General features: G+C 43.3%; 3 protein-coding genes across 4 annotated transcripts; all 3 read left to right on the plus strand.

Moving 5' to 3' along the window:
* The first annotated feature begins 185 nt into the window (after window positions 1-185).
* Window positions 186-2,200, plus strand: LOC143358439 (rRNA N(6)-adenosine-methyltransferase ZCCHC4). 2 transcript variants are annotated; one of them, XM_076795601.1, is made up of 4 exons: window positions 186-410; window positions 482-1,029; window positions 1,115-1,814; window positions 1,886-2,200. In XM_076795601.1, exons 1-4 carry the CDS (start codon window positions 362-364, stop codon window positions 2,188-2,190), a joined length of 1,602 nt encoding a protein of 533 aa, XP_076651716.1. In that variant the 5' UTR covers window positions 186-361; the 3' UTR covers window positions 2,191-2,200. The 2 variants fall into 2 exon arrangements, with proteins under 2 accessions (XP_076651716.1, XP_076651717.1); XM_076795602.1 differs by lacking the exon at window positions 186-410 and having other exon boundaries at window positions 559-687; window positions 738-1,029.
* A 180-nt stretch (window positions 2,201-2,380) lies between these two features.
* Htra2 (HTRA2-related serine protease) lies at window positions 2,381-4,132 on the plus strand. The gene is made up of 7 exons (XM_076795604.1): window positions 2,381-2,762; window positions 2,834-2,957; window positions 3,052-3,138; window positions 3,217-3,411; window positions 3,480-3,630; window positions 3,696-3,864; window positions 3,930-4,132. The coding sequence occupies exons 1-7, from the start codon at window positions 2,401-2,403 to the stop codon at window positions 4,090-4,092; spliced, it is 1,251 nt and encodes a 416-aa protein (XP_076651719.1). The 5' UTR covers window positions 2,381-2,400; the 3' UTR covers window positions 4,093-4,132.
* A 7,090-nt stretch (window positions 4,133-11,222) lies between these two features.
* On the plus strand, window positions 11,223-15,218 carry LOC143358463 (uncharacterized). Its single transcript, XM_076795637.1, has 2 exons — window positions 11,223-11,282; window positions 13,941-15,218. The coding sequence occupies exons 1-2, from the start codon at window positions 11,271-11,273 to the stop codon at window positions 15,183-15,185; spliced, it is 1,257 nt and encodes a 418-aa protein (XP_076651752.1). The 5' UTR covers window positions 11,223-11,270; the 3' UTR covers window positions 15,186-15,218.
* Window positions 15,219-25,058: the final 9,840 nt, after the last annotated feature.

The raw sequence follows: 25,058 nt of genomic DNA on the forward strand, positions 1-25,058 counted from the left end.
GAAAAAATGTTTTCTTGCCGAAAAGTTTTTCACGTCCTGAAAGTCTATAGAATTAAAACAACTATATTGTAATCTGCGGCAAATTTAAATTTAAATTTTCGATAGTCGTGCACGATTCAAGACTCGCAACGATATTCGATTATCGATAGATCGATTATAGTCACACGTATCGATTGACCACGTGACACGTATGTTTTGTTTTGACGCGCATAACCATTTTCTGTATGGTACTGAATATGGGCAATAAATTAATGATTATCAACATTAATAATAAAATTTACACCCCTTGCGTTTGGGTAATGCTGACGTAATAATTTATTCATAAATTGTTTCTTATTGTTCTGTCAATCGAGTCAAGAAAATGGAATGTTTTTGGTCCGATCCAAGCAAACATCCACAATGTCCACATGGTAATTTTGTATTGAATTTTTATTTCGTTTTTGTATAATAAATATTCATGTTAATACCATTTCTTATGTAGGACCGACTTTATTATTTGGTACATATGAAAATGGTAAGTTGGAGAAATTTTATATATGCGCAGCTTGCCGTGAAAGAAAGTTGTGCAAATTTCGCCTAAACGAAGGAGAACAATTAACAAAACAACAGGCAGCTAAATGGGAAAAAGATAGAAAAGAATTTGTCTCCCGTTATCGACACAGGTCATTGTATCTATCGTTGCATGAGGTAATAGCATTGCCACCAGAGAAAAGAAATTATTGTCATACTTGCGACAGATTATTGCATCGTAGTGACAAAGATGAGAAACACAAAAATCATGACATGAAAAGGGGTATTACCGATCACGAAATGAAATATCCAACAGAATTTTTAAAGCCCTTGGAAAATTCTAAACAGGAAGCTCAATATTTCTTTTCTAAGAAATCTACAGAGGATATAGCAAACATGCTTGTGAAGCTTGGTGCAAAGCAAGTTCTTTGCATTGGTACACCAAAAATTCACGAGTATATTTTAGATAAATATGAACATAAAATGTCCTCCCTTTTATTGGACTTCGATGGAAGATTTGTAAGTTCATTAAATTTCCAAAGATAATATAGGATGTTCGAAGAAGAATAATTGAAATCATTTCATATTTTGCGTTATATTGCAGCACAATTTTTTTGGACCATTAAATTATTGCTGGTACAATCTGTTGAACAACCACTTCTTCAATGAAGGCTCTGCTCAAGTGTTTAAAGATTTTATTACGCAAAGTGAAGGCAAAGACACATACTTGATATGTGATCCTCCATTTGGCAGCAGAGTAGAAGCAATGTCGTGGAGTATAAAAAGGCTCTCTGATCTACATAAAAAATGGAATAATATAGAGAATCAAGACGATTGTTTGAAAATTATTTTTGTATTTCCATATTTTATGGAATCTCTAATGAAACAGAAAAGCAATCCACCTGGTGTGTCAGGAGGTTTGAAAGACTTGAAGCTAACTGATTACAAAGTATGTTATGAGAATCATTCTCAATTTGTGGGGAACCCTAAGAATAAGAAGTTACCTTCACCCATTAGAATTTTCACGAATATACCGCTGCATTTGTTGGAGCTACCTGAGTCGGATGGTTATAAATATTGCAAGAGATGCAAAAGATGGGTTTCCAAAGAAAATAGACACTGTAAAAAGTGCAAGGACTGTACCTCAAAGAACGGTTCCACGTATAAACATTGCAACATCTGTGAAAAATGTGTGAAACCTTATTGGAAACATTGTGAAACTTGCAAAAGGTGTATTGTTGTTCAACATGTATGTGGTCAGAAGCCGCAAATGTATGGAAGATGCTTCAAGTGTAATGAAGTTGGTATGTACTATATTCGTTATGTGTATGAAATGAAGCATACAAATTCACATAGTTAATTCTATTTATTGTAGGTCACACTGAGAAAGAATGTAATGCCGTTGAGGAGACTCTAGACTCAACATCAAATAAAAAACTTAAAAAACGAAAGGCCAGTGAAGATAAAGACATCGAGAGAAAAGCAAAAAGAAAAAAGACCAACGACTTAATCAATCTTCCAAAAAAGGTGGAGAAACGACAATCGACGAGTAAAAAAGTTAAAAAAGAAACACAGAAGTTGAAAAAGAATGGTGTAATTAAAAAGAAAAAGCTGAAGAAATCTAAAATGATTGTAAATGATAAAACTTGTAAAAAGAAGATTATTAATGTAAAAAAATAAATATCTATTACAGAAATATAGGTATAATGATTTATAATAAAGTTATGATTAAGGCTTTCTTAATTCATAATTTATTTAAGGAAGTCGCGTTTAGTTCTTTAGGGGAAGATATGAACATCTTTAATAGTCATCCCAATGCATGAATTGTATTTTTATACTTTTTTGTAAAATCTGGTTTTTCTCACGTGAACTTTTGACGGCCGCTCAAACATGGCGGCCCCCTGGTCGCGTTTACCTTGGAATGTTTTTAAGAAAAATCAATTACAGTGCAAACAAGTTTTAATTTTTCCGTTTGCGAATCGGTTTTCTCAATACAAGTTCTTCTTTACGAAACATCAAGACCGTCCAACTTCCAATGACACCATCAAGCACGTGTTAACCTACACTGCCTTCTTTTCCGGGCTTAGTTATATTTTGTACAAATGGAAAAACGATTTTATGCCAACGGTGCATGCAAAATCAATTAATTTAACAGATATTAATCACAACAGAGATAAATATAATTTTATTGCCGATGTAGTAGAGATTTCAGCTCCTTCCGTCGTTTACATCGAAATCAAGGACAATAAAAGGTAAATATAAATCCTATCTGTACAAAAAGTCGAACAATTATCGTTTCAAATAATTATTAATTATGAAATAGGTTTGATTATTTTACAGGTAAACCAATCAGTGTTAGCAATGGGTCTGGCTTCATTGTTCAATCCGATGGGCTTATCTTAACGAATGCCCATGTTGTTGTTAATAAACCAAACACAATTGTTAAGGTAAGTACCAAGAATATTACATCTACCTTTAGTTCCTTTACATATGTAAAGATAAACATATGTAAACATAGTTCTCATAGAATCTATTTCACAGGTACGCCTTCAAGATGGGAACACCTATACTGGCAATGTGGAGGATGTTGATATGCACAGTGATCTTGCCACTGTGCGAATTAACAAGGTTTTAAATGCATATTATAAACTGTAATGTATTAATGTGCATGGTTACAGATTACCATGATAATTATTTTTTGTACAGACTAATCTACCTGTAATGAGACTTGGTAATTCGTCTAACATCAGACCAGGCGAATTTGTGGTTGCTATCGGATCTCCGCTTGCTTTAAGCAACACTATAACTAGTGGAGTTATCAGTAGTGTAAATAGAGCAAGCGAAGAGCTTGGTCTTTACAATAAGCAGATGGGCTACATCCAAACAGATGCTGCAATTACTGTTAGCATTTTTTCACTGTATACCACTGTCTAATCAAATCCCACAGATTTTACATTATAAATTTTTAGTTTGGCAATTCCGGTGGACCTTTGGTCAATTTAAACGGCGAAGCGATCGGTATAAACGCAATGAGGGTAACAGCTGGAATCTCCTTTGCAATACCTATTGATCATGCCAAGGAATTCTTAAAGAAGGCAGAAATGCGCAGAAAGAATAGAGGTACAGCGTTGCGATAATTGTACGCGCCATATAAACAATTAACGAAGTTTTTAATATATTGTCAGGTGCTCAACATACAGTGGACACATCCAAGAACCGGTACATGGGAGTCACTATGCTCTCCCTGACGCCTAATCTACTTTTTGAACTGCAACAGAGGCTCGAAGGAATTCCCCAGAGTATTAGACACGGTGTACTAATTTGCAAAGTGATCGTTGGGTCGCCGGCACATATGTACGTCTTCGAGATCAGTCTACATTACAACAAACAGACTATAAATGACTGTTTAAAAATTTCAGAGGTGGGCTACAACCAGGCGACATCATAACACACGTGAACGACGAGACCGTGACAAGTGCCCTTAACATTTACAAGGCGATAGAGTCGGCGAAAATTCTGAAACTGACTGTCGTCCGACAAATGCAGGTGTTACATTTAGCCATTGAACCCGAGGATATGTAAAATGATAGCACCTGCGTTTTGTTAATAAAGAACATTAAACCTTGAAGTGCATAGTTCTTTGTTCCTATCATATCCGTACCTATATTATTCGTTTGTAAACTATAAACGACGTATGCGGCTTCTGAATACATATTAACACGTACTAACTTGAATAATTTAAATAGCCGGGATGTAATTAATGAATTATTGGTTCGCAATTGAATAATTAATTATTAATTATTGCTCTTAAAAACTGAAAATCTCAGATTGTGTTGTTAAAAGATTGACTTTTTCTTAAGCTAAGATACAACAGCCGTCCTTTGTACAATAATGGTAATGAAGGCTCTCGATTAGGCTTGTACAAGGTGTCCGAATGCTCACGGTCGGTGGGGTACCCGTGGCAAAAATGATCGCAGCCGAGTACGTCGGGTGTGGTCCACCGGGGCTGGCCGAGCTGCATTATGTTTATGTTGTTTACGACGTAAGGCGACCTCCGCAAATATGTGGCCGGATCTCGGTGAGCGTGGGTGTGGTCCCGGGAATTTTTCCGAAATGATTTTACTGTCCGCGGACGCGTGCATCTTGTTGGAATTCTAACAGGCCGTCCCGCCGGGATGTAATGCCGCCACACATCGTTCCTCCTCGAGATCCATGGAACAAGTCGCGATCCTTTCCGCGCGCACTTAAGAACCCGGCGACGATAACTATCCGCGGGTTTGTGGCCACCGCGAGACTATAAATCGCAATTAACACCAGTCCGGGTGATAATTGCCGATAGCTCTCGTTGCACCGAGCAAATGGACTCTTATCCGGCCAACGCCGGTAAAAATGCTTCGCGTTATTAACGCTCCCGAGACGTTTCCTTCGATCACCTACCAGCGAAAGCGTTTGTTTATTCATTAATCACGGCCATAACTCCGCTATTTAATACGGTAGATCTTTCAACAGCAATTTCAATCGTGAACCAACAACTTACTCCAATAACGTACCCCGATAATTTCGTTTGGTATTAATTATGTAGAAGACGATTTTTAAGCATCCGCTTGGTGCAGCACAATTACTTAAAATTCTATTAACAGGCTTCCGGCAGATAAAGCGTTAAGACAGAAGATAATTGTTGTTGCTAAACCTACTGAGCTCTAAAAGTGACTTCGTGTAAATGTCAAGGTTCAATCTATATTTTGTGCACGTTCTACGATAACAAATTAATTTAATTAAGTACCTTTATTCTCAACAATTGTAAAATAAAATATTCGAGACGGGTCTCTTGACCGACGAACTTATTCGTCTTATAGACAGGAATTTTTATACTGATCCAGTTAGGATCTGGAGTACTCAGCATCGTACATCTTTTCAAGTTTGACTTCGTTGACATTGATTCGGGCAATCCTCTAAATGCAGCATACGTTTTATGAACAGCGTTTCCATTATTTTCTGGAACCCCTGTACATTCCGCGGATCCGCAGACGGTTCGATAAAAACAGAAGCAGTCGAGATGAAAATAACGGTGCTCTTCGATTAATTTTCTAGAGCGGTGTTACCTTGTACACGTTCTTGCCCGTGGTGCTCAATCGAAGACCGGTCAACTTCTTCCTCGGAAGTTTTTTCCCGTCCGAGCCTAATCGGGAGCAACATTCGACCGTTAATTTCCCGATTAACCACGCTATTGTACAGGGCATACCTTCGCCCACGACCCTCGCTTCCTACGAGACCGTTCTGGCTCTTGATTCTCGGTAGCTGAAGAACAAACGGGCATCAAGGTGATCGGGGGCCCGGTATCTAGGAACCGGCGAGATAGTCCAGGATCGCTCGCCTACGCATACTTACTTACTTGTCGACTTTCTGCCGGCCGATGACCAGGAGGAATCGCCTTAAAGGACCAGATCGGTGGAGAGGACGCGTGTCTTTTAATAGATCCACCGGGGGAACTCGCGGGCTCGGCTCCGCAACGATCTAGCACGTCGTCTGATTAAAATCTTCCTTATGAAACCTGTGCACCATTTGTCCCTGACCGCTCGAAACGATCCGTTTCAGCAGATTACATCTTCGCCATGGATTTTGGATTTCATCTTGGTTAGTGGACTTTCAACCCCCCGGTGCATTCTGGAGAGGATCCTCGTGGATAAAGATTGAAAGATCCAACACGACGAGGATCATCGAAATCCGAGGGATTCAACCTTTTGCCTCTTCTTCTGTTAACACTGCGGAGTGTATCATATAACGAACTAACTCGTTCTAGAACCGAAAGAAGAACATATATTTTAAACAAATACACGATCCAGATGTCATCGATACGTTGACATACGTCTCAAAGCGTGAACAAGAAAAACTGTTCGTTATATCATTCGTTCGCTGTGAGGCTATTCGTTATGGAATACCTTCCTGTAATACGAGCACAAAAATTGGAAGATATACAATTTGCAGACAGTGAATTGCCACTTATTCGATCACGTATTGCACAATTAACATGCACTTGGATAGGATCTTATAGTTTCAGTATTAATACCCCTAAATTGTCAACCAGTCGATTAATTAGTCTCTAGTCAATTTTGTCAATGAAAAAGTATGTAAAGTCCGAACCTGCAGAAGGTTGCAAATCGGGTCGAAATTAATGTCTACACAAATATATCTGAGAAATATATATTTTATCGAATATTTCAGGAACTATAGAATCAGTTTAAAGATCAAAACAGTGTAATTTTTCGCAAGCAACTGATCCGGAAAACAGATTTGAAATATCACTGTAACAGTAAATTGACTTGTGTCCTAATAATAGAAACCACGAATAAGCTCGAAACTGTGAAAAAATAATTTTGTCCAGCTAGCTTGAAGAGTAATCGAACCACCGGAGCCCGTTGCAACAGGGTCCGTGACTCTAAGAGGACTTAGGCTACGAAGACTTCAGGTTCTCCAGGTCCCCGTAGCACCAAGAGCACCACGAAGCCCGGCGTCTCCCCATGTCCTGGCCGACAATGACAAATAATTCCCGGTGGATACGCGACGCGATTAAAGCCCGCAACCGGACGCCCCCCGCACGCGACACGCACGGGGACAATCACTTTTGTTTCATCATTTTTCCGGCGATCCTCTCCCCGGCGCGGCTGGTTCTTCGGGTCCGGGTCACCGCGACCTTGACGCTTTCATTGTGGCCAGAAGGGTGGAGAGGATTCCTGGGTGTCTGCGGTTCCGCCGGCGCGGAAAAAACGCACGGGAAAAAGGCTAAAGGCAGGCGAACAATTTCGCACATCGGCTGTGTTTCGCGCCGGCGATCAAGGCCGGTCGAACCGTTGCCGGGAAACGCAATCACGACTCCCATTGTGTGTCGGGCTCGATCAATCGTCCGAAGAAAGGAGCTGCCGGTGTTGTCGCCTTGGCATCGGACGACGAGCCCACGAACCGACCGAACAACCGAACGGCCGTGTTAACGACGCTCACCGTTTTCACCGGCTTAATTATACCCTGCACGCAAACGATCGCTGTGAACAGGAACGGGAGCATGCCGCGGTCCTGAGCAGAAGCCTAATTCTTTGCGGTCCCGTGCGACTGCACTGCAGAGTGCGCTCCAACAGGTTCTGCGTCGACTAGACGTCGCGTTTTCAAAGAGAACGACTGCCTAACAGTCTTTGGGAATTTTTTGACAATGAGGTATTGGGTATCGGGATTCCAAATTTGGCACGCTTATAAAGTAGCATTTGGTGGGTGTACTTGAATTTTTATGACGTGCTATGATCCTTTTCTTCAGAGTTATGTTACACGCTTCTGAACGTTGGGATGCAGTAAAGATCGTTTAAGGATTCTCTAAGACGATCTTTGGGAATTTTTTGAGAAAGAGTAATTGGGTATCGGAATTCCAAATTTGGTACGCTTATAAAGTAGCATTTGGAGGGTGTACTTGAATTTTTAAGACGTGCTATGATCCTTTTCTTCAGAGTTATGTTACACGCTTCTGAACGTTAGGATGCAGTAAAGATCGTTTAAGGAATCTCTAAGACGATCTTTGGGAATTTTTTGACGAAGAGGTATTGGGTATCGGGATTCCAAATTTGGCACGCTTATAAAGTAGCATTTGGAGGGTGTACTTGAATTTTTAAGACGTGCTATGATCCTTTTCTTCAGAGTTATGTTACACGCTTCTGAACGTTAGGATATAGTAAAGATCGTTTAAGGAATCTCTAAGACGATCTTTGGGAATTTTTTGAGAAAGAGTAATTGGGTATCGGGATTCCAAATTTGGCACGCTTATAAAGTAGCATTTGGAGGGTGTACTTGAATTTTTAAGACGTGCTATGATCCTTTTCTTCAGAGTTATGTTACACGCTTCTGAACGTTAGGATGCAGTAAAGATCGTTTAAGGAATCTCTAAGACGATCTTTGGGAATTTTTTGACGAAGAGGTATTGGGTATCGGGATTCCAAATTTGGCACGCTCATAAAGTAGCATTTGGTGGGTGTACTTGAATTTTTATGACGTGCTATGATCCTTTTTTTCAGAGTTATGTTACACGCTTCTGAACGTTGGGATGCAGTAAAGATCGTTTAAGGATTCTCTAAGACGATCTTTGGGAATTTTTTGACGAAGAGGTATTGGGTATCGGGATTCCAAATTTGGCACGCTTATAAAGTAGCATTTGGAGGGTGTACTTGAATTTTGATGACGTGCTATGATCCATTTCTTCAGAGTTATGTTACACGCTTCTGAACGTTAGGATATAGTAAAGATCGTTTAAGGATTCTCTAAGACAATCTTTGGGAATTTTTTGAGAAAGAGTAATTGGGTATCGGGATTCCATATTTGGCACGCTTATAAAGTAGCATTTGGAGGGCGTACTTGAATTTTTATGACGTGTTATGATCCATTTCTTCAGAGTTATGTTACACGCTTCTGAACGTTAGGATGCAGGAAGGATCGTTTAAGGAATCTCTAAGACGATCTTTGGGAATTTTTTGAGAAAGAGTAATTGGGTATCGGAATTCCAAATTTGGTATGCTTATAAAGTAGCATTTGGAGGGTGTACTTGAATTTTGATGACGTGCTATGATCCTTTTCTTCAGAGTTATGTTACACGCTTCTGAACGTTAGGATATAGTAAAGATCGTTTAAGGAATCTCTAAGACGATCTTTGGGAATTTTTTGAGAAAGAGTAATTGGGTATCGGGATTCCAAATTTGGCACGCTTATAAAGTAGCATTTGGAGGGTGTACTTGAATTTTTAAGACGTGCTATGATCCTTTTCTTCAGAGTTATGTTACACGCTTCTGAACGTTAGGATGCAGTAAAGATCGTTTAAGGAATCTCTAAGACGATCTTTGGGAATTTTTTGACGAAGAGGTATTGGGTATCGGGATTCCAAATTTGGCACGCTCATAAAGTAGCATTTGGTGGGTGTACTTGAATTTTTATGACGTGCTATGATCCTTTTTTTCAGAGTTATGTTACACGCTTCTGAACGTTGGGATGCAGTAAAGATCGTTTAAGGATTCTCTAAGACGATCTTTGGGAATTTTTTGACGAAGAGGTATTGGGTATCGGGATTCCAAATTTGGCACGCTTATAAAGTAGCATTTGGAGGGTGTACTTGAATTTTGATGACGTGCTATGATCCATTTCTTCAGAGTTATGTTACACGCTTCTGAACGTTAGGATATAGTAAAGATCGTTTAAGGATTCTCTAAGACAATCTTTGGGAATTTTTTGAGAAAGAGTAATTGGGTATCGGGATTCCATATTTGGCACGCTTATAAAGTAGCATTTGGAGGGCGTACTTGAATTTTTATGACGTGTTATGATCCATTTCTTCAGAGTTATGTTACACGCTTCTGAACGTTAGGATGCAGGAAGGATCGTTTAAGGAATCTCTAAGACGATCTTTGGGAATTTTTTGAGAAAGAGTAATTGGGTATCGGAATTCCAAATTTGGTACGCTTATAAAGTAGCATTTGGAGGGTGTACTTGAATTTTGATGACGTGCTATGATCCTTTTCTTCAGAGTTATGTTACACGCTTCTGAACGTTAGGATATAGTAAAGATCGTTTAAGGATTCTCTAAGACGATCTTTGGGAATTTTTTGAGAAAGAGTAATTGGGTATCGGAATTCCAAATTTGGCACGCTTATAAAGTAGCATTTGGTGGGTGTACTTGAATTTTTATGACGTGCTCTGATCATTTTCTTGAGAGTTACATTAACTGTTTCTGGTCGTTAGACTGCACTAAGGATCGTTTGAGAGGTCTGTAGATTGTAAGATAATCTTTCAGAATTTCAAACTCGTCCCGCCTATTGCATAACATTCAAAGACTGCACTCGAATTTTCTGTGTGAATAACAACACTTTTCGTAAAAATTACAACAATAACAAGAGCGTATGAAAAGATAGTTTACAACTGTCTGTTGTAGTCATCATCATTGTTTCTTAATTTACATAAACGTGGCAATCATCCACGAACCACAATGAATACAAAATACTGTGAAACAGAAACCCGGAGTACGAACTAAGCTAGAACCTCGTGGGAACAAGAAAGAAATGAAGTGGTAGCTAGAACAGCTTAATGCTACCCGTAGCCGAAGAAGGGTACGAAAGCGAAGTACATTTTTAGAGTCTAACAGGACCCTGATGGTCGCTTCTACGTCTCTTTTTTCCATAGGCTGTAAATTTTCCCGGTTTTATGTACTGGCTGGCAGAGTTCTTGCTACCGTCTATAACAGCCGTGTAATGGCAGGTCTCCGTGGAGATTACTCTGTGTAAATTTGTCGGAATTGCCGTGATGTTCGACAGGAGGATCGCGGAGTACGTACCCTTGTCCGCGAGAGAGGCGCTCGAGGCATCTGCTGTGTGGCAGTGTTTCAGAGAGCTGGTCGGCGAGGTAATGAGAAAAACCAAACCCGAGCCCGAGCCCGATCGGACGAAGAAACTGTTGGGAGAGTCTGGCGAGAAACGACGCGACCGAGGAGGGCGTGGAAAAGACGATTCACGTGGATCCGGATCCCGGATCGAGGGATCCCGTCCCCCGAGTATTCGGTGAACGGATCCGCTTGTCCTTCGACGGTTCCTTCGGTTCCTGGTTCGAAGACACCGTCCACACGGCTCGCTCGTCCCCTCCGCCATGTATATAAGTTAAAACCAGATCGGAGGCAAGGTGCACAAACAGAACAGTCCTTCGGCGAGCAAGGAGGTTCTCGGGTCACACGTATCACAAGACACAAGATGCAGGCACTGGTGAGTACCTCCACTCTGTCCCTTTACACGAGACCGGCGACATTTCGGAGACACGCTGGTTCAACTTTCTATTCAATTTCAAAAACTCATTTAACACATTTACCTTTACACATCTCACGGCAGACGTGGCTCTGGACCCCTTAAAATTCTCTTTTACGTACTTTTCACCCTAGTTCTTTGAATAGATAAAAGTGTAAGCTGGCTGTTAGAATTTCAGAATGAAAATTTTGATGGAACGTTTCTAATCCTGGGTCAAAGCGGACCCTGGTATTTCAGGGTTAATATTTGTTTTGCACGATTCGGTACGCAGTGCTCGATTTCAAAACGGAAGCTTGTTGGAGTCTTCAAATATCGATACATTTCAAGTAATCGTCAAGATAAATAGGGTGATCGCAATATAGTTAACACCAGAACTACCGAGCAATAAATGCGACTGACGTGCATTGCTTTGTAACAGTGACAAGACTGTGCCCATTCGGACTTCATACAACTTTTATTGTAGTATGTGCTTGAATGAAGAGGTTCATTAAAAAATTTCCGATGAAAACATTTTTACAATTTCAGTAATTGTAAAAGAAAAAATTAGGAGCCAGTCATTTTGACTGGTCCGGTAGTTCTAGTGTTAAGGATTAATGTATTTTTGAACATTTTTAAATGTTTGCTTGAATTTGCTAGTCGCGACCAAAACGTGAGACGCACTTGTTTTAAGCCAGCATTATTTAATTGTTAAAGGAAAGCGTCCCGTTTCGAGTCATCGCGTTTGAATTTTTTTAGAAGAAGCAGTATTTTCAATTAAAATTGGCAAGCTCGATATTCGTACGCAGCTCGTTAGAATTTCTTCTAATCGTAATTTGATGATCAATCATTCCAATACGATCAGTCATTCGGCACGTTCTGGCTATCAAGAAAAGCTTTCTTTCAAGTGTACTCAGACTGACAAACGCTGAATGTTTCTTGCTCGTAAAGTATCTTCAGATTGAATTTTGCGATGTTCCTTGGTGAAAGTACGATCACCAAGTGCACAATTTATAGACCATAAATGTACACCACCATCAATCCTCGCAGTAACGCCTCGCGCTGATGATGGTGTCAACCGTGCATCGAAGTCACCGGGTGTGGCATGCGTCAATTAGTCTCGCGGTTCTTTTCTACAGAAGAATTCGATTTTTGTCGTACTAAAGCGGTTACGCGAGTCTAATAATTAATCTTAATTTCCCTTGGAAGCGAAATAAAATTCTGTTTTGTTGTCGTTGGTGTACACCCGCTGAAGAACATACAGGCGTACAATCAATTTTCTTCTTGCTCTAAGAAATGATCAACTGCGAAGAAGTTCTGCCACTGCAATTGTAAAATAAATCGTACTGCAAGGGATCAATAATGCATGTGCAGTAAATGCACAAAGAATTTTTTAAGAATACTTTACGCGCACGCTGCCATAGCGGATACACGTACACAGTTTTTTTTTTAGAACGATTTCGTGATCGCGTTGCAGTCCACCGTACCACCTACGAAATTCGGCAGCGAATCAATATGTATCGAGTATGTTAGCCGAGTTCCGTGCGACGGGAAAAACCGGTGCGCGCCATGTCGAAAAAATCACGGCCACGATAATAGGATTCGAATAGAGGTGCCGATTCGATTCGCCGGCTCGTTGAAATTCAAATGAACGTAGCCCGGTCGCGGTTAGGGGAACGGGGCCGAAATCAATGCCGAGAAACAAAATCTGGGAACGGCCTTTTCGTCTTCTGCCGAGGCTGCTCTCGCCTCTCTGTGTTTTCCGCTCGCCACGTCGTCGGCAGCTACTCGTTCGTCTCTTATTGGATCGTAAAGAGGAGCCTGGATCTCCGGGGCTCATGCAAGTATAAAACCTTTACCCCCCGCTCGCCTGGCGAGAAAGAGAATACACGCCGCTATCGACAGCCACGGAGTAAAATTCGAACGATTCCGTCGGCTATGTGGCCTTGTCGAGGGCCATGAAGAACCTCGAGGGGATTCCAAAGTCACGAGCGTGCTTTCCCGTCGTTCCGTCGATGATCGTTCTGGGAACCGAGTGTCCCGCGACGATTCTATTCGATCCAGGGAATCGCTCCCTTCGCGCACGGAAACTCCGATCGAGCCGAAAACACCGATTTCTAACCCTTAAGGGAATATTCCGGTCCTCGAGGCCGCTTTTGCACGAACCTTTAGGTATACTCTATCGAACCTTTTCCGTTCGAATTTTACGCTCATATGCATTGGTATATGAAGTACTCGTGTGATTTTGTTTCAAGTAGAAATAATCAAATTTACACGAGTTAGACATTTTTCTATAGAGTATGTTTCGAAAACTATGGATCGAACGATTCCAGTCTTTCTACCGATCGAACAAAAAGAAAAAAAAACAGTGACGTTGTTTATCAATTAGAATGTAGATACGGTCAGAAGCAGAAGAAATGAAAGATTATTTTTACAAAATCGAGGTATTTTTTTAATCTTCTACGTTCGACACACTACGAAGAATGTAGCATCCCTATCACTATTTTCCCCCACCAGTCGACTGTGTTCTTCCTTTGTATTTCCGCAATCTGTTAACCGAATAGGTTAACAGAACGTTGAACAGAATAGCAATTTTGCGACTTCGCCCACGACAGTGAAGGACCGCCATCGTTCTATTTGCAGATTCCATTGATCGCAGGCTTGGGCCTGGTCTCGGGCGCGCAGTTCAATCTGCTACCGTACGCGTACCTGGCTAGCCCGCTTCCGGTGTACCATCAGTACCAGAACACGAGGACAGGTGAGCACGCTTACAGTTACGCCGGCGGCCCCTCGGCGAAGGAGGAGATCAAAGACGCCGACGGGGTTGTTCGAGGGTCTTACAGCTATGTGGACGCGAACGGTAACCTGCAGTCGGTGTTCTACGTGGCGGACGACTACGGCTTCCGCGTGGCCTCGACGGATTTGCCCACGGACGACAACCTGGCTGTAGAGTCGGTGAACCATATACTCCTCGCTCGGAACGTGAAACCCGAGGAACAACCGAAGCCGGAGGAACCGGCCGCAGCGAAATCTAGCCGCAGGAAGCGAAGCTTGGACATCGGCGAGAACCAGAGCGAGAAGAAGGTAGGGGACGTGGCCAGCGTGAAAACGATCCTGGCGCCGGAGGCTGTTCTGGCCCACGATCTGCCTCTCTCGACGTCCTATCAGAGCCAGGTGCAGATCCACAAAGATGTCAGCGTGGAACCAAATTCACCGGAACCTCTGCGCAAGCTGGACCCGTATGCCGTTTTCCAGACGCTGATCCCGGCGAGCGAGATTCGTCTGACACCCATCCGTCAGAGTCAAGATCAAATCCAGAACAACGCCAACGCGAAGCAGTCGGGTGTCGAGGACGCCGGCAAGGACAAGCTAATCGATGTTCTACGTCTGCCGCAGCTCGTCTCTGTCTCGACCCGATACCAGATCGTGCCCGAGCTGACCTCTATACCCTCCTATCACGGGAACCGCATCGAGCTTCACAAACTGCTCGGCATCGAGGGAGCCAAGCTGAAGGACGCGGTGAAAATAAACCCTGAGCCGCTCGTGTTCGTTCAATCGCCCGCCTTGGTCGCCAAGCAGGCTGTGCCTCTTCTGAACCAGCTGATACCACAGGTGATCGCCGAAGAAGCACTCGTCCCGGCCACAGCTTCCGTCACAACCTCTATCTCCAGTCACGGCATCAGCCAGATCCATCCGTCGGCTAAGGTCGTCCAGCCTCTAGCTGTGCCCAGTCTGTCCCTAGTGGAGAACACCGTCCCGGTGGTCCCAGTCGCCAAGGAAGCTGTCCCAGCTGCCGAACTAGCCTCAGCTACCATCACCAGCCACGGAGTCAGCCAGATCCACGGAGACGGCAAGATCAACTTGAATCTGCCTGTCTACCTTCGTTAAGACCTCGTCGAGCTGCAGCTCGAATCGGAAGACACAATATGGCGTGCTTTTTGGGAAACGAGAACGATACACGAGACGGGTGCAAAGATCAGACCTCTGCGACCTCTCGCCGAACAGGCTGGGAAAGGGAACACCGTTTTCCGAGGGACTTCTCCGTTCAGGAAACGTTGATTCCTTTTCAAGGGGTTACTCTCTTCGGGATTGGTCGCCTGCATTTGCGAACCGGCGACGAGAGTGTCCACGGATGATTGCTCGAGATTCGTCCGCTGATAGCTTGTCCTCCTTTCGACAACGTCATTTCTTTCTTCATCGCCCCCTTCATTTTCAGCATCCGGAATCGCTTGATATTGTCTTAAATTATTTGTTCATGATCCACTTGAAAATAAAATGACTTGTGTGTGTGAAGACTGTGTCGATCCTTTGATCCTTGACCCGGGTACTAGAGGGGGACTTAACTTGTTTCTCGTCCGCCATCGTTTTCTAACGACCCGACATTTTCTTTTACTTCATTGTGTCGGTAATATCGGTACAGACTACAACGAATTTTTAAATAAGAGCCTAACTACATTGGATTTTTAGCGATTTTGTTATATTGTTCATTGCATGGTTGAAAAGTGAATTTTTCGTGCCGCTGTTTTAATCAGTTATCTCGTATATTTGTGATGATCGCAACAAACTATTTATAGTATTCATTCTGTTAGTCTTTTGAAAAGTTTTCAATACCAACGGCAGTGTCAACCATAAACTGGCAGATTATCACGCGAAAGACGGTCTAACATTTTCTTTTACACTCGTTAAACCGAAGATAATTCAACTTGTTTCAGACATAGTATAGTCGTTGAGAAACCTGTTAACACACTGGTAGATAAAGCGTTGAGTACTACAACCATTGAAACTTATACGACTAGCGTAGGACATCGTTAATGCTGCAACCCGTTAGCTGTATGCAGTTGTTTAAACACTGTTCAAAAGTTCGTGATTAACAGCTAAGGATTTCTAAAGAATATTTTAAAGCTCCCTTTCGAAGAAGCGCGGTCGTCCGATTATTAGCATTCCAGTAGAAAAAAAAAATGTTAATAATATTTATGCATTTGTAATTGGATAATTGTTTATGGCAAAACCTGACTCTGTAAAATACGAAACAGTGGCAAAATTAAAAAGTACAACGCGAATAAAAAAAAAATAAACTATTAAAAAGGGTGTACATATTTATCTTTTGTGGCAGCAAGTACGGTCTTTTCAAACGATTTTCAATGCATTCCCTGTGTCCCTACTGCCACATAAAATACATTTGTACAGTCTTTTTAATGTGTTCGGAGCATTACATGGAAGTCTGAAAGGAAGAGTACATTTTAAACTAATTTCGCGTTTCCCATAATCGACTTGGAAAATTCACATTTTGCATGATTACCAATCCACTTATTTGCGTTAATTCTGTCCTAATCGGATGGCGAACATACGGTTAACCAGTGATCGACACAATCCGCGAAACGCGTCGGACCAACCGCTGAATAAAACAAACGCGTTCCAGCGATCCTCTCCGCGCTCCGGCTTAATGAGAATTTTAATCACCGTCCGGGACCACTTCGGCGACGAGCTGTTATCCGGTTAATCGGCTGTCGATGTTGCCAATACAAGATATTATTACGAACCTTCGCCCGTATATTGCCGATTAAAATTGATTCCGCGTTCGCTAATGGCAGAGGGCTAACCAACGACGTTGTTGTTAATCGTTTTTAAACACGACCGCGGCATTAGTGGGTGGTACTGGGAAAACTGTCCGGCCGGGCTTTAGGTTTATGATCGTCCAGTCGGAATTTAACGTATGGTATCTGTCACCGGCTACGGGGAAACCTGTTCTGCGCTCGCCATTGAAATCGAGAAATCTTTACCCGATCCCCTCCTCTCCCCCCCCCCCACCTCCGTAAAAAATCGATGATTAATAGAGATCAGTAAATTAGTTTACTGATTACCTTATAGCGGTAACGCTTTTTCATGTCGTACGATGATAGATAATCTTTGTTAGGCGATGGAACTTGTCGCTCGGCTGTGCTTTGATAATAAAAACATATAACTCTTCTTCTCGGACGCGAAGTAAATCTTAGGCGAACTGTTCGTCGCTCGCATATTTTGCAAACGGACGTATTTGATTGGAGAACCGAATTTTTCGTTGCTTCAGAACCTTCGAAATTAAAGTCGCTGTATTCTGTGTGAAGTCTGTATCAAATTAAATATTCCGGTAATTTAGTTCATCTCTTATTTTTTAGTAATTGATGTTGATTTTATTTTGCACGAAGAACCGCAGGAAAATTGAGTATCGCGAAAAATTTATTGCAGACATTCGAGTTCGCAGCGTCCGACGTCCCCGTCGCTAAAGAATTTGCGAAATCCACAGAAAGAACCAATTAAAAACGAACGCCAATTGTCGAGGATGCCTAAAAAAACCGTCCGAAACACATCCGTCCCAAAAAGGAACCATAAAGAGGCTCGGAAACGATTCCCAGAATTAATTGGACGATCTAATCTGAACCGATTACGCAGACGATGCAGACGCATTTCAGCAACAAGACTCTGCTCTCCAGCGACCGTCCCGGGGAATCCGGGATCTAGGATCCAGGATCCAGGATGTCGCCGATGGAACGCGAGACGCGCGTATACGAAGGTGTACGGTTTTATTGGCCGATTCGATTCCGGTTTCGTCGTCGAAATTAAAATGGCTCGGACGGACGAGAGCGAGAGAGAGAGAGAGAGAGAGAGAGAGAGAGAGAGAGAGAGAGAGAGAGAGAGAGAGAGCCGGTGGAATAATGAAGAAACCACAAGCGATTCAGCCGCGAACGCTCCGTCGTCTCTCCACGGGTCGTTTGTCACGCCCACGCATCGGCACGAGTGCCTCGCGAACTATTGCAGATGGAACCGTGCGAAACGAGTTCCGCGCGAAAAGGGGAGCGGTGCTTTACCCTAACCGATCATCAACCCGTTCGATGTAGCTATATCGAATTCGGAATCCTCCGTCACCTCTATGCTTCTCTTCTGCGAATATCTGTGCCGCTGCAAACTACTGTCCCGGATTCTCACACCGTTTTTCTCAGCATGAAAATTACAGTAACCGGGTTAAACAGGTAGACAAAATCTTAGAACACTTGACCAATAATAACATTGTTAAACCCCTTGAACTACGAGATCGTGACGCCACTGAAGTGTGGGGGTGGTAACGAACGCGTTAACATAACGATCACGACGGTGTCTACGTAAACAGTGAGATGGTTAACCCTTAAATGCACGAGTGGGGTCCGCAAAGGACCCCGGTGCTGGATTTTGTGTTAACATATTTAGCCGCGCCATTTTTCGTTTACAGAAATTTCACAGTTTTACAGAAAGTTTACAGAAATAAATTGTTGCTGTGATCAAAGTTAGCAAGGAATTCGGTAAGTGGGGTTCTCAATGGACCCCGTGTACGCATTCATATTACTGATATTTAGTTTACCTATGCACTTAAGGGTTAAACAAAGCTCGACAGATCACGGAAAATTGATTAAATTGATCGAACACTTTTATCCAAGTAATAATTGAACAGGACGAGGAGGTGTTAGCGAAACGTGCTTCGACGGTATCTTCGCCGTATCCGGCCCATGCGCGGCTAGCATAAACCTGCCTTTACGGGTTCCATCGTAGTTCCGTGCATGAACGTGCCCTTGCCCTAAGCGAGCAGGCGCGAGCCTCGCGTATTAAGAGATCGCGGCGCGATGCTTCTCGCGGTTCTAATCTTACCAGTCATTCGGGCCCCCCGAGTTCCTTGACCCCCGCAGCTCCAGGATTGGCCGCGCACTTGACGGTGGAAGGTGATCCGGATTCTTCGGCGTTTTTTCGAAGCCGTCGTCGTCGCCTTGGGCTGCGCCCCCTCTTTCAGAAAATTGACTTTCAACGAACACCGGCGCGGCGTCGCGTCGCGTCGCGTCGCGCGATCTCCTCCCGGACTTGTTGTTTCGGAACGGGTTCGGGCCTGGCTGCTAGTTAGATGTCCCGGCACGCATCGGCACGCATGACAGCCGATCGATGGGTAATCACTTTCTTGTCGGGCCAACTTGGAATTTTTTTTTCCGCCGCTCCGAAAATGCCCGGTCGCTGCTCCTTTTACGCGAGCAGCTTGTTGATCGATCCAGGTGAGTTGATCTATTGGGAGATTTCGAAACACCGATTTCGAGAGGTGTGCAAGAGTCACGGACGTTCTTTACATGTTCTATTAAGGGCACCGGATAGCCACGTGACTTTTTCAGAGTCAGCAGGTCGGTTACTGCTGTATAATTTCCATTCACAGCCTTCAGCCACTGACTTCAGATCCGTTTTGATCCGACGGGTCTTATGTCTCATGTCTGTGACTAAACTTGTCACACTTTTTTTATCTGTATTATCGATATCATGAATTCTGACGCCGGAAACGTGCTTCAAGTGTTTGGCTTTGTTTCGCAGAGAATCAAGACAATATTGTCTGATATAATATTTTCTGGCGCGCGCTACTCTCGATTTCACCCAGAAAACTCATCCAATGGCGTACAAATGCTTGGATTCCACGGCATGCACATCGTTCATTTTTGGCCTACTTCTATCGCTTATATTACCAAATGTCTGCATAATCTCGTCAGCTCATGACCAGCGCGAGCTAGATTGAACCCACCTCTTTCAAATGAGCCCTTTTGCAGTGAAAAATATTCTCATATAAGGACGAAAAGTTCAGGCAAGTAAAACCATTTTTCGACTATTTTTGTCGGTAACGTGGTCACTCTACCTTATCTTGGCCCTTAACTCTTCTAGTGAATTTTACTGTAGTCTAATATATTCTAGTACATTCTAGAATTTTATGCTATGTTCTAATATATTATGTTACATTTCAGTATGTTATAGTATCGTTGCTAGTATATTGTCCTTCTAGTCATTCAAGTCTATTACACTGTATTCTGATATATTATGCTATATTCTAATATATTACAGTACATTCCGGTACATTATGTATTACATTCTATTATATTGTAGCACAGTGGCACCTATTTGACAAATATCATTGACTTACTATTATAAAATCGTACACAACCGCGAGCAACAAGATCTAGAAGCCAGTTGTGGACGTTCCGATAGAAAATGTCGCTGGTAACAAGAAAAACGCGACGCGCTGAGTCGAAAGGAACATCCAATCAGCAAAATTATCTACGGTTACGACCGGAGACTTCGGTTTTATGGAATTCTTGAGCACCATCAGCAATTCTTGAGCGGCTCCGCAGTGTTAAGAGCCGGACCGAGCGATCCGAAAGCTCATCGCCTCGGGAAACGGACCTTCCGATAGCGGAACGGTTAGGTTCGGGATGATCGGGGCTCGATCAGGGTTCACCAGCGGGTTCAGTGCTAATCCTCAAGGTTCATCGTGCGTCTGCGCCGAGGAACGGCGAGGAGATGTTTGAGGCCCGGCAAAGGCTAATCTGACGTCTTATTGGACACGCGATCCCAGCGTGTGCGGTACTTTAATGCCGTAATATATTCCGGATAATAGCGATCGGTATGGTGTTCAAGGTCAAGGGTTCCGCAGCATTTCCCACGACCGGGGCTCGTGACAAACTGGCCGCCGACCATTCGATTCTCTCTTATTCTCTCTTATTCTCTCTTATTCCCTCGTCCCATGCCCCCCTTTCGCGGTATCTCCGCGGAGATGGAAATTCTTCCTGCTTCGATACGCCGAACGCGAATAAGTGAGACGTGATATTGGCCGGCGAATGCGATAGTCACGTGTAAGATGTCCACGGCACGCAATAATTCGCCGATTTTTCCGAAGAGTCCCGACCGTTTTCTATCGGGTCGACGACCCCGCGACCGGCAACGAGAAAATCACCGTTTACACACGGCGATTCGAGACGAATGGCACAGTTCGGCGATCATTTCGACGCCACGCTGCTATTTCGCTCTGTCTTACCCGTACAGACACGGACAGGTTCTATTCCGTGCCGGTCGGCGATAATCCCGGCGGTTTCAGCGCAATCGCCATCAGATTCGCACGCGAGGACGAGGTCGTCGCGAGAATTCGCAGAATTGACGACAGAATTTGGTTACCCTGTTTCTTCTGTCTAGCGTTTATACACCCTCAGCGTCCGACCTGCCTAGCATACCTGACCTACCTGACCTCTGGTTTTCCCGGGCAAATGGATGCACTCGATTGTAAACGTTTAGACTGCGGATTTTATGCATCTGTGGCAAAAATGATTTGGTGCAATTTCACACGATAAAGAGATCACCAGAATTTAAGAGTATCAAAACATTTCTTGCAATTTAACCCTTTGCACTCGGCGCTGTTTTCAATCTAAAACTAAATTTTTCTTCCATTTTTCTTCAATATTTTCATATTATTCATACGAAACTGATCCGATTTCTACATATAATATTGAAATGTTTAGTAATCTATTAAATACAAATTTTGTAATGTAACAAATATTTTGTAGTATTTTTTGTAATTTCTTTGAAACAATGCCACAACAATTTCTAGTGGTGCTTCAGAGTCACCACTCGAGTGCAAAGGGTTAACAATTCTCTCGAGGAGAGGAATAAATTCCTACTTGGCTCCTATGTCTTGTAATTAGACAATTTTCAACTGTAACTTGATTTCATTAACCCTTATCTTTTCTATTAGACGCACAAGTCGCTTGCAATCCGACCCCGTCCGATCACGTTAAATCAGATCTGGGAGGTAAATATCAAGCTTGAATTTTACGTTACATTTCTATGAGAACGCGATGAAAAAAATTGATTTGAGGGATCAGGATTGATTTGAAGAGGTGGAGGAATCGATCCCGTCGCGACGGTTCTGTATCAGTTCCAGGTGAATTCGCGTGGGAACAGATTCACCGGCCTTATCGGGCAGAAACGTCGGAATTTATGGTGTATTACTCGAAATAACCGTAAATCATCGCGGTTCGCATGCCAAAACCGAGAGGATCCAGGAGAGAGAACTATTTATTCGGCATCGGTGCATCGGTGGATCGGTGCATCGGCCCCGAGTGTCTCACCCGTAAATCAGCCGGGTTTTACGTCGCGGATGCAGCTTCTGTGACGGGTATAGGCGACACCGAGATACCCTGATCGATTTGTATTCAATGGGCCATCCGTGAAATCGAAATCGACTCCGCCGGAAACCGAGGGACGCAAGAAAAATTCCGGCCACCGTAAAAGGAGACCCCCTCGCAACCCCCCTCGCTCGCGAACCGAACGAAAAATAATGCCGAGCACCGTCCTTTCTTCTTCCAATTGTTTATCGGCTGCACCCACCGAAAATGGTACGCGGAAACCTTTCATGCATTATGCACGCCGGCGCGGGCGAAATTTTAATCAAGACCGCGATTTCATTCGGATAATCTCCGGCCGAAGGAAATAATGTTCGAACGCTCTGCCGGTTCGCATTTGTGACAGAAACGCCGTCGGTCGCAAATGAATAATAAAAATAAAAATCTTTTTTCACCCACAGCGAACTTTTCTTCGCCTCTTCGGATTCTCCTCGGAGTCCGAAGCCTTTCGAGCTTCGCGGTTCCTCGTGGAGTATACCTCGCGGTAGTGGGGATAATTCCGCGACATTTATCAGCCAGGTCTCGGCGACATACACGGAGAAACCACTGCACTTTCGGAACAGCTGAGGAATCATAAAATCCCGCAGACTTACTTCCTCGTCGCTGCGTTTCGCATCTCGAAACGATCGAAACTGGAGCGAGTTCAAGAACGGAAATTCGGTGACCGTTGGTCCGGTGATTATGAGGGATCGATAAATGATACGCTAATTGGCCGCGAGTACGGGGTCCGCGAGCCGCGATAAACAGCGCGAATCCACGACTCCGACCCGCTCGAGAACGCGATCGTGAATCACGATTGTTCCACGGAGCCGTGTACTACAAGGAAGAACTAACGTCCGATCGGAGATTACAGGGCTAACTAACGATTCCATTTGCTGATTGGCCAGGGCACCGGCTACCCCGGGGAACTTTTATCGGGCCTGCCTCCCACGAGAGGCCTAACACGTTGCCGATAAAACCGCAAGGTTACCGGGGCCTGCACGCCAATCAATTAAGATCAATCGCCCCGGCCAGGTCGGGTTTTTCTCTTTGACGCCACGTTTTTCGCTATCCCGAACGACCGGGGGCCGGAGGCGTCGCACCTCGTTCCAGTTATCTCGCCTTTGAAGACGATCCTTCTCTTTTTTTTATTTCGGCTCGTTGTCTCTTTCCACCGTCCATTTCTCCACCGCATCGTTCCTCGCTGATCCGGGATGATCGAAAGGTGTCGCGTAGCTTCGATCCTGTGGTTTAGCCTCGGGAGAGTTCCCGACACCCTCTTCACATCGCTCGGTAATATAATAAATTGTTGCATTAAACATTTCTCATCGTTCGGATCGGTTGAAGGTCGTTCGAGAGGTCTTTGTGGACTGACGCGGTCCAATTTGTTTGTAAGGCCAGCTTTGGGAATTTTTTTTGTATGAAAGGTGTCGGAGATTGTAGTTGCAAATTCAGTGTGCTTGTTAACTAACGCTCGGACTATGTACTTGGAATTTTTATGAGCTGCAATAATCATTTTCTTCGGAGTTACGTCAGTGGGTGCAGCAGAGTTTATTGTTTAAGGAGTCTTTAAGGCAATCCGCGAATTTTTTGAAAGAAAGCTATCCAGTATTATAACTACAAACTTTGTGCATTTATTAACTAACGTTCGGAGAATGTACTCAAATTTCTTGCACGCAATATTAATCATTTTCTTCAAAGTTATGGTATAGTTGTAACCGCTTTGGGAACACGTTTCTAAACGATTAAATCATGAGAAAAATAAAAAAAAAAAAGAAAGAAAAACATGGAAAATACGATCTTTATAAATCGTCGAATTAGGACGACGTTTTAAACACTTCCGGTCATTAAAATGTACCGGGAGGGCCGTGAATACTAGAGTCGTTTAAGAGGTAATGAATTAACAGGAGGGTCCATCGTTTTTTACTGTGCTATCTTGAATGAGCGCTTTACGGTAAAGTTCGCTGCAGATAAGCTCCGGAGGATGAATAAAAGATGGCGAACTTCTTGTCTATTATCCGTAGGAGAAAGATTTTTATTAGTAGATTGCGAAAGTTCACGCGAATCTGCACTTTTATGGGAGTACCGAAAGAAACTGGGATTAAATAAGATTCCGCTTCGCGAGCGGCTCGAGTAAATGAAAAACAAAGTTGAGGGGACCCGTTTTATCAGTTTGTACACATTTGGAGATTTCTGTACAGTGCTAATGAATGAAGCTCTGCACTCTATTCATTTAAATTTCGTGTACCGTTGATTTACGAAGCCATTTCTGCTTTTATCTTCCAGATTTACGTAGGCGAAGAACATTTAAATTTTATACGGCTCTTAGAAACATTTGTCTAGAAAAATGTCACTTTGTATTTTAAATAAAACAATTCGTACGTCCTTTATAATTTTAATGTCTAAAGCTAAAGAAATGCACGCTCACTAATTTGTTCACTGTCTGCAGCAGAAATGATTTCTAACTCCACAGCGAATGAATTATTCAGAATGATCAGCTTGCTTCAGAATTATTTTTCCGCGTGGCTCCGCGCCTATCACACTGAAATATTAAATTCGCCGGTCGCGATAAGATTGAAATGGGAACTGGTAGCACAAACGAATCTCGCGTCGATATCCCGTCCGAACGGTGAAATTTCCACGTCGGGGATATAGTACCTCCGGGCTGGGGATCAGAAAATGCTATCATAATTAAATCGAAAAAAGAGGGGAAACCCTGCTGCCGCGTGTGATTAAAAATTGCGGACGAGATCGTTACACCGCGCGAACGAAATGTCGAAGAGCGCAAGACCGGGAC

This window comes from Halictus rubicundus, chromosome 10, assembly GCF_050948215.1.
Source record: "Halictus rubicundus isolate RS-2024b chromosome 10, iyHalRubi1_principal, whole genome shotgun sequence".
Classification (NCBI taxonomy): Eukaryota; Metazoa; Arthropoda; class Insecta; order Hymenoptera; family Halictidae; genus Halictus; species Halictus rubicundus.